Here is a 13,495-nt window from a genome sequence, read left to right on the forward strand (position 1 = left end):
TTAGAAGATAAACGTGTCGTGATGATACTACTTTACTAATTATTTGTCAAAACAAGCTGATAATCATTACTGACAAAATGTCTAAAAGTCGATATAGCTGCTGCTCTAAACAAAATGCCTAGATAGATCTGTGGTGTCCAATACTTCCCAGTACAAGAGAGTTCAACAGAAGATTAACCAGATAATGCAAAATTCTCGACCTTAGGCAAAACTCAGGTGATACCTAGCCAGGAGGTATCACAAGCTGCAACACTAGCAAGGACTTCATGCAAATGTCGCCAAGATGTTCTTCTTGAGGGTGAACTCATCAGCCTTAGCTGGGCTGATTGACTGTAGAGGTAAAACACACCAAAGTTCTGTTAACAGCTAAAAGCAGGAACTTCAAAATTTCCTCCATGCAAGTAGGTAAGTACAGGAAATTTATCAAATAAAACAGTTCTAAGCTTTACATCAGGTGGATTATTGACAGGAGATAGGAGCAACACCCGACTCATGCCAAGTGATCAAATTGTGTGGAACACAGGAAAACGGAGATAGAGCAGAGAGGGGATGTTTGAGAAGTTGACATTATGTGGTCACATTTGGGAGGATAGAGCTAGCTGCTACACATATTTATCATGGATAAAGAACATGCAGAAGAGGGAAGTTCAGTTATACCTTGGCAAGCATGCGCTCTAACCGCTGAATCTCATTGTTGGCATAATCAGCTCCTTTTTCCATTGAACTCTTGGCAGCCTTTAGGTAAATCTTGCCATATCTAGAAAGATGATTTACAAAGGAAATGAGAATAAGGCACAAACAAAAATGTTTTCCAAAGGCAACTAGCCCCAGGTGCAGAACTCAGTTCTTCCTGTTTGCTACTCAAGTAACATAACAATATAACAAGAGCCATGCAACACTTCCAAAATATAAGATAAACCCATGACAAATATACATTTCAATATAATCCTACCTTGCAGCAGAACCCTTCAGCTTTCCAGCTTCCTCTTCTATCTTGCTAAATACAGTTTTTTTCTCCTCGTTTGTGGCACTCACAAACTCCTTTACCAATGTATCCAGGGATTCAACAATACCCGCCTATTTCCACAGGGTACAAAGGAAAGTCAAAAGGCAAGGACAAAATAATGTTGTAATTCACCTCTTTATTCAGCTGTTACTAACCTTTGAAGTAAATTGTCCTTTTGAATCACGGCTGGTGCCACACTTCTCATTGATAAAGTTGACAAAGTCATCTAAGTCTCGGCCACCTTCATAATCTTCACCAGCTTTGTTCCCCTTTGGGAAGAATTTCAGCGTAGGATAGCCACTTACACCATACCTGGATAGCACAATTTTACATTACTCTGGTGTTCATGTGCATGCAAGGACGTGCCCGTGTTCAGGAGAGATCAAGAACAAACGGAAAGGAAGACTTTGTTTAGCTGGATAGAGGCACCAAAACATTAACAGAAAAGGGTACATTCGAAAGAGAAACATATTTCCTGGTACTGAGGGAACGTAAAATTGGGGACAAACTACTTCCACAGCTAACATACTTTCGAAACTCACAAACGAGGAATGGACCAAACTGCCGTTTCTAAGGAAAAAAAGAAAAACACAATGACTTTGAAAATATGCAATGATTTGTCTCGTCACCTCTGTCTCTCTTTCTATTCCTTAGTTATTAGCTTTTGGAAGTTAACTTCTACTACAAGACTTAATATGGCTTGAGAAATGCTTGGTGTATGCTATTGGGCGCCATATTTTCTTTCCCTGGCCAGATGCTGCCAGGGTAACTACCAACTCATATTTCCTGATATATTTTGTCTATCATCTAAATCACACCCAAAAATAAATCCAAACTGTTGCATCTTCAATATACTCCTTTTGGGATAAGTAGGTTGGCTATGAGTTTTTTGAACTGGAAGTAGGTTAGCTATGATTATATTCTAATATTAGACACAAATTGTTGTACTAATGAAAATATAATGAGGGACCAGGTAGTTGGAGTATTTTGAAGAATTCGCATTGGATGGTAGATCGATGAAGTTATTCTTTAAGTTCATACACACAAAGTTTGACATTTCAATAAGCTGGAGCTGGTGAAAATTTAAGGTGCGCATATAGCACTCCTGTGACAGTAGTTAGCAAGTAGAGCTTACTTCTCTGCAAGATCCTTGTGATTATCGGCGTCAAGATTTGCAATAACAACATCTTCCTCTTGTCTGAAAGCTGCAGCTACCTTTTCATAAATCTGCATTCATAAACAGACTGGAATTCAGATTTGTTCACATACTAACTTAGCCCTAAGAAGTTTCAACATAAGACAGTAATGCACTTACAGGAGCAAGGCTTTTGCAATGACCACACCTACACAAAGTAAAGCATAAATCAGAGACGCCGATGGAAAAAAGATGATCCTTGGCATACTGATCTCAGAGCCAGCTATATGGAACTCCTAGCACCTCTAGTCTATTAAAGGTTTACTTAATTCTCAGGCAGATAATCATAAAATTTTACCATGGTGCATAAAATTCAACCAATACATCCTTGGTCTCGTCCAGCACAATTTCATCAAAGTTATCTGAAGATAGCACCACAACGCTTGATGGGATTGAGGCAATCTTCACATTAGTCCCTAAAATATGATAACAAAAGTGTCAGAATTGCATATTTGATATAATCCATCTGAAGGTCTGGAAACATTTGCCTTAAACATTTTTTCTCAAAATTAAAACATAACCTTATCATCAAAATACTTCATGCCTACTATCATTCCTCCTCATCATCAAGTAAAATCCATTAAAAATAAAGCAATCCTCTAGGATTGTAAAATGAGCATAAAAAAATTTCCCCGGAAGTTCATCATAGAAAAAATTGACATTTTAAGTAAATATAGTACCATGCATGCTTCCCTTCTATAATAACTCAGAGCTCCATTGTGTACGTATCACCAACGAAACTTAAGTTACAAGCAGTAAGACATAGTTCTGAAGTATAACACTAGACTTGAAAACCTATTCTTGTTTCATGCTCTAACAAAAGAAACCGTAGTTTATTTCAAAGTTGCACATTAAAACCCATTAATTAATTAAATAAAGGAAACACAAACAATTCAGAAAAGAGTCTCAAACAAATTACATGAATCCCTTAGACCATCTTCTAGGTTAATTGACATTGACCATCTGGAGCACACTGCAAAGTGTCTGTCACATTCTGAGAACGATTCGCAAACTCACCAGTAAACCCCACTTCCCCTCTCCTTTTCTGAATTGAGGGAGGTGATGGACAGATTTTCGTTACAAAATATGAATTTCCCAAGTAACCAATGCTCTTGGATCAATAGTATATACTCTAAAAGTAAATAATCGGATATGGCTATAAGGAAAGTTGACCTGGAAGAAAGGAGCTTCACTACATTCAGAGAGACGGGGCGAGATTAAGACTACAACTATAAAGGTGTCAATTTATTTCTTTAACTTGCCCTGCCATTCATAAATAAGGGTCCTTAGCAGCACAGAAATCAAGGAAATAAAAGAGAATTGGAAAAATAAAACTCAGATAGATCCATGACAGAATGTCAACATAAGTAGTGGAATATCTTATCCTGAATTTGAGTCTAAATAGGGAGGGGAAAAAAACACTGAGAGACACTAAATACAATAAAAGTGGCCACATACTTGCATACACAATCCTCTAATTACTGGTATAAACTCAAGTTGCAAAGGCGAGTTTAATACCTCCTTCACTGTTCACAAACTCGGCAAGGGCTTCAGCAGATCGAGCACCTTCGTATCTGCAATAACGAAAATTGTAAGGAGGAGGAAAAAAATCACAAAGAACAACGCAACCAGAATCATCAAAAATTGATTAGGCAAGAACACAAGAATAAATGAACATACTTTTTTGGCTCCAGTGATCCCTTTGGAAACCATTGGATAGTGGGGTACCCTTGGACCCCATATTTGCTGCAAACACTCTTATGTTCATCACAATCAACCTACAGAGAATTGTTTCTAAGAACGATCAGTCTTACATAAAACTTACAAAAACGAAAATAGAAAAGGAAGAAAAATTAACTGAAAAGCAACTAAGTATTTGTCCAAGCTAAACAAAAAAGGAAATGACAAAAACTGTATGTTATGATTTGGTCAAAATGTCGTTTTCATCATGATTGGCTTTTCAGATAAATGAAAATTCTGGCAAATAGGCTGAAGATATATTATAGAAGGAACCCAATAGTCACCGGGGATTCTCAGCTCAACGTCTAACCAATGGTATGTTGCAAACAATAAAATAAAATGATGGATGATTTACACTATTGTTGCCTAGTTACAGACTTACAGTAGCTACATTGAACCATCAGATTATGTCATGCAGCATATTATTTTATCAGTAAACCAACTTATAATAAAAGAGAAGAAAAGCACCATTAAATTAGGTGAAACAAACTCTTCAGAATATTGACTTACAAATCAAAATTCCCTATGCTAATACAGGTAAATAAATAAATGAGCCCAATGTTCTGTCCAACTAAATCTGAATAACAACATTCAAGTTTAAATTTGTCAAATAAAGTGTTTCCTTCACCAAATAATCACTATCCGAAAGAACTTTCCTAAACTACATCACCATGTGAAACCAATCAGCATAGCCTTTCTTTTTGGTGAAACAGGTATGGGACATTTTCTTTTTGCTTCACTACATTCCCATCAGATAAAATCCAATAATCAACTGGGATCAGGCACAAATCACAATTATCTACTTCGTTAAGTTGCTCAAAGTTCTCCGCAAAACAAAATGCAGGAGCGGGAAACATAGGAGGGATTTATCAAGTTCTTTAAGGAAATAGAGATACATTGAGGCAAACAACACAACCAGAGGAAATACTTTTACAGCCTCAGCCGCCAAAAGAACTCCATTACATATAATTCTAGCACAATGAAAAGCTAAGAGGACATATCATATTTAAAAGAACTAACCTTTGCGATCACAACAGATTTCGCCTTCTTGAAACTTGCACCGAGCTTTTCATACTCGGGAGCAAGCTTTTTACAGTGTCCACACCTGCCCATGGCCCATATATGAACCCAATTAGTCCACGTCACATCCTAGAAATATTCAATCTCACAACATCCTTACGTTTTTATCACTCACACATCTCAGTCACTTAAAAAAAAAAACTCCATATACAAAAGCAAGATTTGCACACATAAGATACTATACTCAGAACAATCTATTATATTGCTCTCTAATTCTAGTAGAACTTCTTCGTTCAAAACTGTACCATGTATTGAATTTATACACACTTTTGTTTCTTTTCTTTTTCAATAAAAAGTACACTCTGTGTTGAAAACAAAAAAATCAATCTTATATACACTCAAAAGATATTAGTTTAGGCTCAGTATTTTGCAATACTAGTATTTTTAGTTCCAGTAGCAAATAACACATCCTTATATCCAATCATCAATAACTCGAACATCTAAAAGCCTCAGGAAACGAGAATATTAACGCATAATATCAAAGGAAATTAAACAGCTCTATGAAACTATCAGATTAATCAAATATTGATTATATTAGAAAGCAATAACTAAAGTTTAGCTATTTCAAAATAAATCCAGATCAAGCTATCTCAGATCTAATTACTGAAACACGCAATCAACACTTTCTCAACAGATTAAGCATTCACAACACACTGCATCACAAAATAATTGCAAATTCTAAATGAAAAGAAGATAATATATCTGCATAATTGATTAAAGTGAAAAATCAGAGAGAGTGTTACGAACCAAGGAGCGTAGAACTCAACGAGAGCAGCGCGATCTTGACCGATTTCCTTCTCGAAGTTTTCTTCGGTCAAAACGACGACGTCATCTGCCAAAACTGAAGAGAAGAAAAACAGAGCTAAAATTGCTAATGCGCTACAGATCCGTGATCTCGCCATTTTTTTACTAGCTTGCAACTTCTTTTCTTCTTACTTCGTGAGTTTTTTTTTTTTCAAAAGCAGGGGAAGAAACAATAGAGTGACTAATGGCTCCTTTTAGTATTTATATATATAGAAAACGTTTTGGTACGTGTTTTTCTATTTTCAATAGTATATACTCCTACTGTATATGAGCCGATTGGCTTATAAGCATCCCTTATGAGCTGTTTTCAATTTTTTTGAGTGTTTGGCTGGCCAGATTAAAGTTATTTTGTGCTTAAAATAAGCTCAAAAAAATAATTAGACCCATTTGACTTAGCTTAGCTAAAGCAGCTTATAAGCTAAAAAATAAGTTAGACTACCCCAACTTATTTTTTTTAACTTATAAACTGTAAACAGCTTATAGGCATAAGGCCATCCAAACAGGTTGTATATATCTTTTGCCTTTGCTTCGCTTAAAATGAGCTTTTCCTGTATTTCGTAATCTACAAGCAAATTTTAGCTATCATTTTTTTTCTTTTGTTGAGAAAATCATAAACATTATGATGTAAAGATGCTTTTTTTTTTTTTGGGTTGAAATGTAAAGATGTAGAAGTATGATGTAAAAATGTTGCCAAATAGTAATAACTAAGGCAAATCTTATGTGTTAGTTAATTTCTTTGTTAAAAAAAAAAAAAAAAGACCTCGTACAAATATTATTTGTATAAATCGATCTCTTTAAAATATGATAATTGAGTGGGACACGGGTAACAACGTTTAAATACTCATTTTTAGAGATTTAATTTTATCAATTATGAAATTGAGCTCACGAAGCAAAGCGGAAAATAGGAGTGTGAGAATTGACAAGTGACAATTAAAATCTGAATAGAAACAAGAAAACAAGGAGATTACATTTTGAGTTTTGACGAATGACTCTGCTTCATCTATGACATGTTCTAACAAATAAGGCGACGACACGTTGATGATGGCCTTGGTTTAATATGCCAAACTGCCAAACGTCTGTATTATAGTACTCCAACACGTGTTATAATAACATTGCAAAGCAGTAGGGCTGCTTAACGGGCGGATTGGGCGGATAACTAAGTTTAACGGTTTGGCTTAACGGTTATCGGCTTTTAAAAGTACTAATTCGCTAGCCAACCGATAAGATATCGGTTGGTTCGGTATCAGGTTAGCAATTATCGGACGGTTATCGGGCGGTGTATCGGTTAAATTATGTAACTGCTATCTTTTTTTTTTTTTGCCTTGAAAGACAAATGTTTTATTCATAATTTAACAACTAGGAAGTCAATTAAGCCCCCATAGCCACAGGGCAAGACTTAACAGTTAAGAATTCACAAGTTTAATCTCAACCCTTCCGATGGTGATCACTTCACCACCTTTCTCTGAACCACAATTATTGCAATAGTAACGTCCAACACAAAATAATAATAATAATAATAATAATAATAATAATAATAATTTATAGTTAATGGAAGAGTTTACCGAAGATAATTACTGATGGTTCAGACTTTTCACTTTAGTGCTTTAGCTTTAGATTTTAGTGTTTTAGGTTTACAATACATATTTATATGTTTAGGGGTAAAAATATAAATATGATAAATTCTTAACGGGTTAACGGTTTGCCCAATAAGAAAATTGTGTAATCCGCCCCCGCACCGATAAGCCGTTAACTACAAAATTTTAATTCATTCCCCAACCGCTAATCTGATAGCCCACTACCAATAAGCCAATAAGACAATTTTACAGTTGGGTTATCGATGACGGTTCGGTTTTGAACAGCCCTACAAAGCACCAACTACTCACTCGTCAAGTTAATAGTAATCACGTTAGCTCAAAATAATACTTTAAAGGGGTCATTTGGTACATGGTATAAGCTGGGATATCCCAGCACTACCAAAATTAGTGCTGAGATATTCCAGCTTATATCATGAGCTAAACGACCCCTAACCCCCTGTTTGGATGGTGATTTCTCGTGGTTCATTAATGTATGGTTTTCTATGAAATCATGTTTATTTCTATTGTTCTTAAAATTATGCGGTATGGTGTTGTAAACACGTGGTTCATCGGATAGTTATATAACCATGAAAAGTCTCAATTTTTATAACCATGGATCTGGTGGTTTTTTCGTGGTTACGTATTTCATTTCTCCATTATACCCACCCTCCACCATCCACCCCACCCCCATCCCCAACCCTACCACTCACCCCCTGCCCCATCTTCCTACCCCTGCCACTTACCCTTCACCCTACCCCTGCCTTACCACTTACCTCCACCACCCCAACCACTACCCCTCACCATCGCCCGACCCTACCCCACAACAACTCACCCCCACCCTCCCACCCACTAAGTCCACCCTCATCCCACAACCACCCATCTCACACCACCCACCCCCATAACAACTCAGCCCCACCCTACCACCCACTACCCCCGACCTCATTCCACAACCACCCACCTCACACCACCCACCCCCACCCAATACCTACTTATTTTTTAAAGTTCCTATTTATTCTTTACCTTAGTTTTATTAATATATATAAACTAGTTTCTAATTAAGAGTTAAAGGTGTTTTAGTAAACTTACAAGTTATTATACAGTACCATACAGTAAAACCAAACAATATAAATGCTATTAAACCACAATAAACGATACAGTCTATCCAAATATTGTGTTCATTAATACAGTACAATACAATACAACACCATACTGTACCATACCATATTGTACATTAATGAACCACGGGAAACAACCATCCAAACAGAGGGTAAGAATTCAAGATTAATATTGAAAATTATTATCAAGTATATTCCTAATATTTAAAAAATCATGATATTTTGAGAGAAAATAATCAACATACTTTTATTGAATATGGATAACTTAATAACTACTACTTTATATTTATTATTTTTATGGCATTAAAATGTGATGGAGGGAGTGATTATGAGAGAAAAATCGTTAGTTAGTTTTGGAATATGAAATCGTTCTTTTTTGGAGTATGAAATCGTTCTCGATGCAAGTACCTTCCTATCACAAGCAGTTGACAAAGTCGTGTTTATGAATGTGTTTCCTCACTTCTGAAAGCGTCCTTCCTTCACCTCGGCATGGTCGGGCATAAAACCACAAACATAAGTTGCACCCCCATAACAACTCAGCCCCACCCTACCACCCACTACCCCCAACCTCATTCCACAACCACCCACCCCCACCCAATACCTACTTATTTTTTAAAGTTTCTATTTATTCTTTACCTCAGTTTTATTAATATATATAAACTAGTTTCTAATTAAGAGTTAAGGGTGTTTTAGTAAACTTACAAGTTATTATACAGTACCATACAGTAAAACCAAACAATATAAATGTTATTAAACCACAATAAACGATACCGTCTATCCAAATATTGTGTTCATTAATACAGTACAATACAATACAACACCATACTGTACCATACCATACTGTACATTAATGAACCACGAGAAACAACCATCCAAACAAAGGGTAAGAATTCAAGATTAATATTGAAAATTATTATCAAGTATATTCCTAATATTTAAAAGATCATGATATTTTAAGAGAAAATAATCAACATACTTTTATTAAATATGGATAACTTAATAACTAATACTTTATATTTATTATTTTTATGGCATTAAAATGTGATGGAGGGAGTGACTATGAGAGAAAAATCGTTAGTTAGTTTTGGAATATAAAATCGTTCTTTTTTGGAGTATGAAATCGTTCTCGATGCAAGTACCTTCCTATCACAAGCAGTTGACAAAGTCGTGTTTATGAATGTGTTCCCTCACTTCTGAAAGCGTCCTTCCTTCACCTCGGCATGGTCGGGCATACAACCACGAACATAAGTTGCACCTCCACTGGCTATCTTTGATTGTCTTGGTCGAAAAATCAGGGTCTTTTGATCGGGTTGTGACTCTTGTCCACCTATTGCTGCGACGTTCTCGATGCAAGTACCTTTCTATCACAAGCAGTGACAAAGTCGTGTTTAATCGTCACGTACATGCTCTGTTATGGCTTCATTCATGCACCAATCAATTAATGGTCGTCTTGTCCCGACTTTACCAGCATCAGAGGTGTACTGATCAATGTACACAACAAAATCAATTTTCTTTTATGACAAAATAAATCAAGTCGCTAAGGGTGTAATGGTTTATTATATTGTGCGCTACTTTCGTACATCACAAGATTATATGAAGAGTGATAATCGTCCTCCCCTTGGTACTTCACTTAGTGGCTCAACTCAAGTCTCTTCTCTTAACCGAATGGGCTTATGTCATTAAAACAAGTGAGAATGTCACGACCCAACTAGATGGCCATGACGGGCATCTAGAGCTAGCCTACCGAGTACCTCAACACGTACATCTCATAGTCATATCTGAGTGGGCCGTAAAGCTAACTCATAAATATCATATCTGGAAGGGGCACACACTCAAAAGATATATATATATATATATATATATATATATATATATATATATATACACGTGAATGTACATCATCAAACTGTGCCCATATGTATAAGTTGACATGACTGACAAAGATATATCAAAAACATAGACCGATGAGGTCCTAAAACATCTAGCTATAGACATCTGTCTACGAGCCTCTACATAGAATACATAACGTAGTAAGGACGGGACAGGACCCCGCCATGCCCATATATACACGAAAGAATTATACCACTCTGAGCTGCAACTCCAGAACAATGGAGTGCTCTTGGACCAACGCTGAAGGGGTAGCCTAAGAATCTGTGTCATCTCCCTGTTTACCTGCAGACATGAACGCAGTGTCCACAAACAAAAGGACGTCAGTGCGGACAAAGTACTGAGTATGTAAGGCATAAGAATAACATCAGAAAGACGTAAGAAAACTATAATGTGAGTGAAATCAACCCGTATGTCTGAACTATCCCTGAGAGTAAATCACGTATGTAATTTCTATATATCTGAACTGCTTCTGAGGACTGATAATATGCATAGATACTGTGCATGCATGCATGAGGTTATATATATATATATATATATATATATATATATATATATATATATATATATATATATATATATATATATATATATATGCGTATATAACTCTTGTCAAGCCTATGTGGGCATTCCATCATATCGTATCGGCCAGCATCATCATCATCATCATTATTATCATCGTATCATCATATGACCAGCTAATCAGGCGGTAGTGCGTATATAACGTCGTCGCCTTCTCCATACCCCAAACACACACACACATACATATATATATATATGTGCTATATGCGTGTATATTATGTATATATATATATATATATAAGTGCAATGCAATGCATAAAACATGATAGGAGTACAAGTGACTCTAAAGACCAAACTGGATCTAAGCAATATTTTATGAAGATAACACTATGGATCATGAATCAAATGGATCATTCCTAACTCTAAGAGTATAACTATTATGGATTAACGTTACGTGTACGTTCGGTTCACAAGGATCATGCCAAAAGAAAGAAAGGGATAGCCTTACATACCTCGTCTTCTCCTTACTAATCAACGCCTATCTTCTCGAGTTTGCAAATCTACATTAAAGGGGATTCATACTAAGGTCAAGCCATTGAGACTCTCATAAGGTCAACTAAACTAATACTTGAGCTAATGAAAATCGGACAACATTTCTTTTATACCTTTTACTTCCACCAATCCTCCAAACAACACCCAAATATCAACAATAATGCCAACAACTCCGTAATTAAGAAATTATATACAATTTACACTTAAATCAATCTAAGACTTCCTTCCAAATTTCCATTCATAAATCAACAACTATAACACAATACCTTATAACTTTCCCTACCATAATTTCCTTCAATTTTATGACTTATTAACCTCCAAATCAACTTAATATAAGTAATAAAAGGAAGAGCATACCTTATACTTGAAGAACTTCACTCACACAATCTTGTTTTTAAACCAAATCCACCACAGCTTCAGCTAAAAGCAAGGACCATCATCTTTCATAAACTAGCTTAGGGTTTTAAAGCTTGATTTTCACTTGATTTAGCTTAAGAGGTGTATGGATAAGTGAAAATGGTAGAGAGAGCTTGAAGAGTCTAGAAAAGTCTGATTTTTGTGTGGAAATAATGACCCAAGTCGTGTCTCATTTTAATTTATAAAGGAAGGAAAATTTCCACCGCCTGTAATTCGACGGTTTGTCGATTCGCAACCATCGAATGGCGACAGCCTCTGATTCTCAGAAGGCTGTTCGACGGTGCGAATCGACGGTCCGTCAACTTACAACCGTCGCGTTGCCCAGGTGTCACACTCAGTTTCTTTTGGTTCATTCAACCAATCTTCCCGATACTTGTTGAACATAACTTAAACTCCCATATATGTGGAATAATCATGTAGAATCTCTTATGACCTTGATAAAAACTTCACTCTCTAACTCCACGTTGGCTATCTTACAGCAAAACTCAACATATAAAATACGGGGTGTAATAGAGATGACATCCAATCGTTGTACTAAAATTTAAGATGGACTCTTCTGGTGCCAACAATGATAATACTAAACTTTCAAACGAAGAGAAGAGAGATGGGATCAAGCTGTGAAGTTGGTAGCTGAAAGAAAGTTGTTCGTGGAGGTCAAGCCAGACCATAAGGAAAGAAGCTCATACTCTTACTCAGAAATGCTAGCTAGGATTGAATTTTACCTTCTAGTTCATTACTTTAGGCCAGAAGATCCAACTAAGCAAGCGACATTGACTCAAGAAAGTCAATCAAACAAAAGGCCAGACCTTGGAATTCGTAGCCAATACAATGCATATTCCTTATGACTTGTGTGACTCTTATAGGCTATCTGCCTATAAACATACTACATGCACAAAACGACTTTTGCTTGGACTTGCTATCGGGGAAAAAGAATTACACTAGACCTTGGCAATGACACTCCAACAAACTCAACACGGAGAAAAAGATGAGAAGGATAAGAGGTAGCACCACTAGATCTTCAATAAGGCGGAGATTCTCGTATTCCATATGTAAATGTTCATGCAGCTCGGACGAGTATTATAGTTTATATTGTTATGACTATAAACAGTTTTTTGTTCCTATAAACAGAACATTGCCTTACTCTTCGCTCTTGCGAAATAGGAAAAAACCTATGTGAGGCACATTTTGACTGTGGGATGCACCACTAGATCTTCAATAAGGCGGAGATTCTCGTATTCCGTATGTAAATGTTCATGCAGCTCGGATGAGTATTATAGTTTATATTGTTACAACCATAAACAATTTTTTGTTCCTATAAACAAAACATTCCCTTATTCTTCGCTCTTGCGAAATAGGAAAAAACCTATATGATTTTGACTGTGGGATGCTCATTTAACCTTTGTATTCATCTTGTTCCTTATTTATCTAGATGCGCTGCCTCCAAAAGTTTTTGTTGAATCAGCTTCTATTTCAATCCATGTTGGACCAATCAATATATTGATAATCAAGTCTTCAGTCAATTGGTGAAATACATTGCATCGACCTGAGAACTAAATATAAAACAGTGACTATCAGAAAAAGGGTTAATTTTACCCCTCTACTA

At 36.1% G+C, this 13,495-nt stretch overlaps 1 protein-coding gene across 1 annotated transcript; it reads right to left on the reverse strand.

Moving 5' to 3' along the window:
• On the reverse strand, positions 1-6,004 carry LOC132598424 (probable protein disulfide-isomerase A6). The gene is made up of 11 exons (XM_060311286.1): positions 5,769-6,004; positions 4,962-5,046; positions 3,882-3,979; positions 3,720-3,775; positions 2,500-2,617; positions 2,322-2,349; positions 2,142-2,233; positions 1,162-1,318; positions 953-1,077; positions 658-757; positions 1-330 (listed from the first exon to the last, which is right to left on the reverse strand). The coding sequence occupies exons 1-11, from the start codon at positions 5,921-5,923 to the stop codon at positions 265-267; spliced, it is 1,080 nt and encodes a 359-aa protein (XP_060167269.1). The 5' UTR covers positions 5,924-6,004; the 3' UTR covers positions 1-264.
• Positions 6,005-13,495: the final 7,491 nt, after the last annotated feature.

This window comes from Lycium barbarum, chromosome 6 (genome assembly GCF_019175385.1).
Source record: "Lycium barbarum isolate Lr01 chromosome 6, ASM1917538v2, whole genome shotgun sequence".
In the NCBI taxonomy this organism is placed as follows: domain Eukaryota; kingdom Viridiplantae; phylum Streptophyta; class Magnoliopsida; order Solanales; family Solanaceae; genus Lycium; species Lycium barbarum.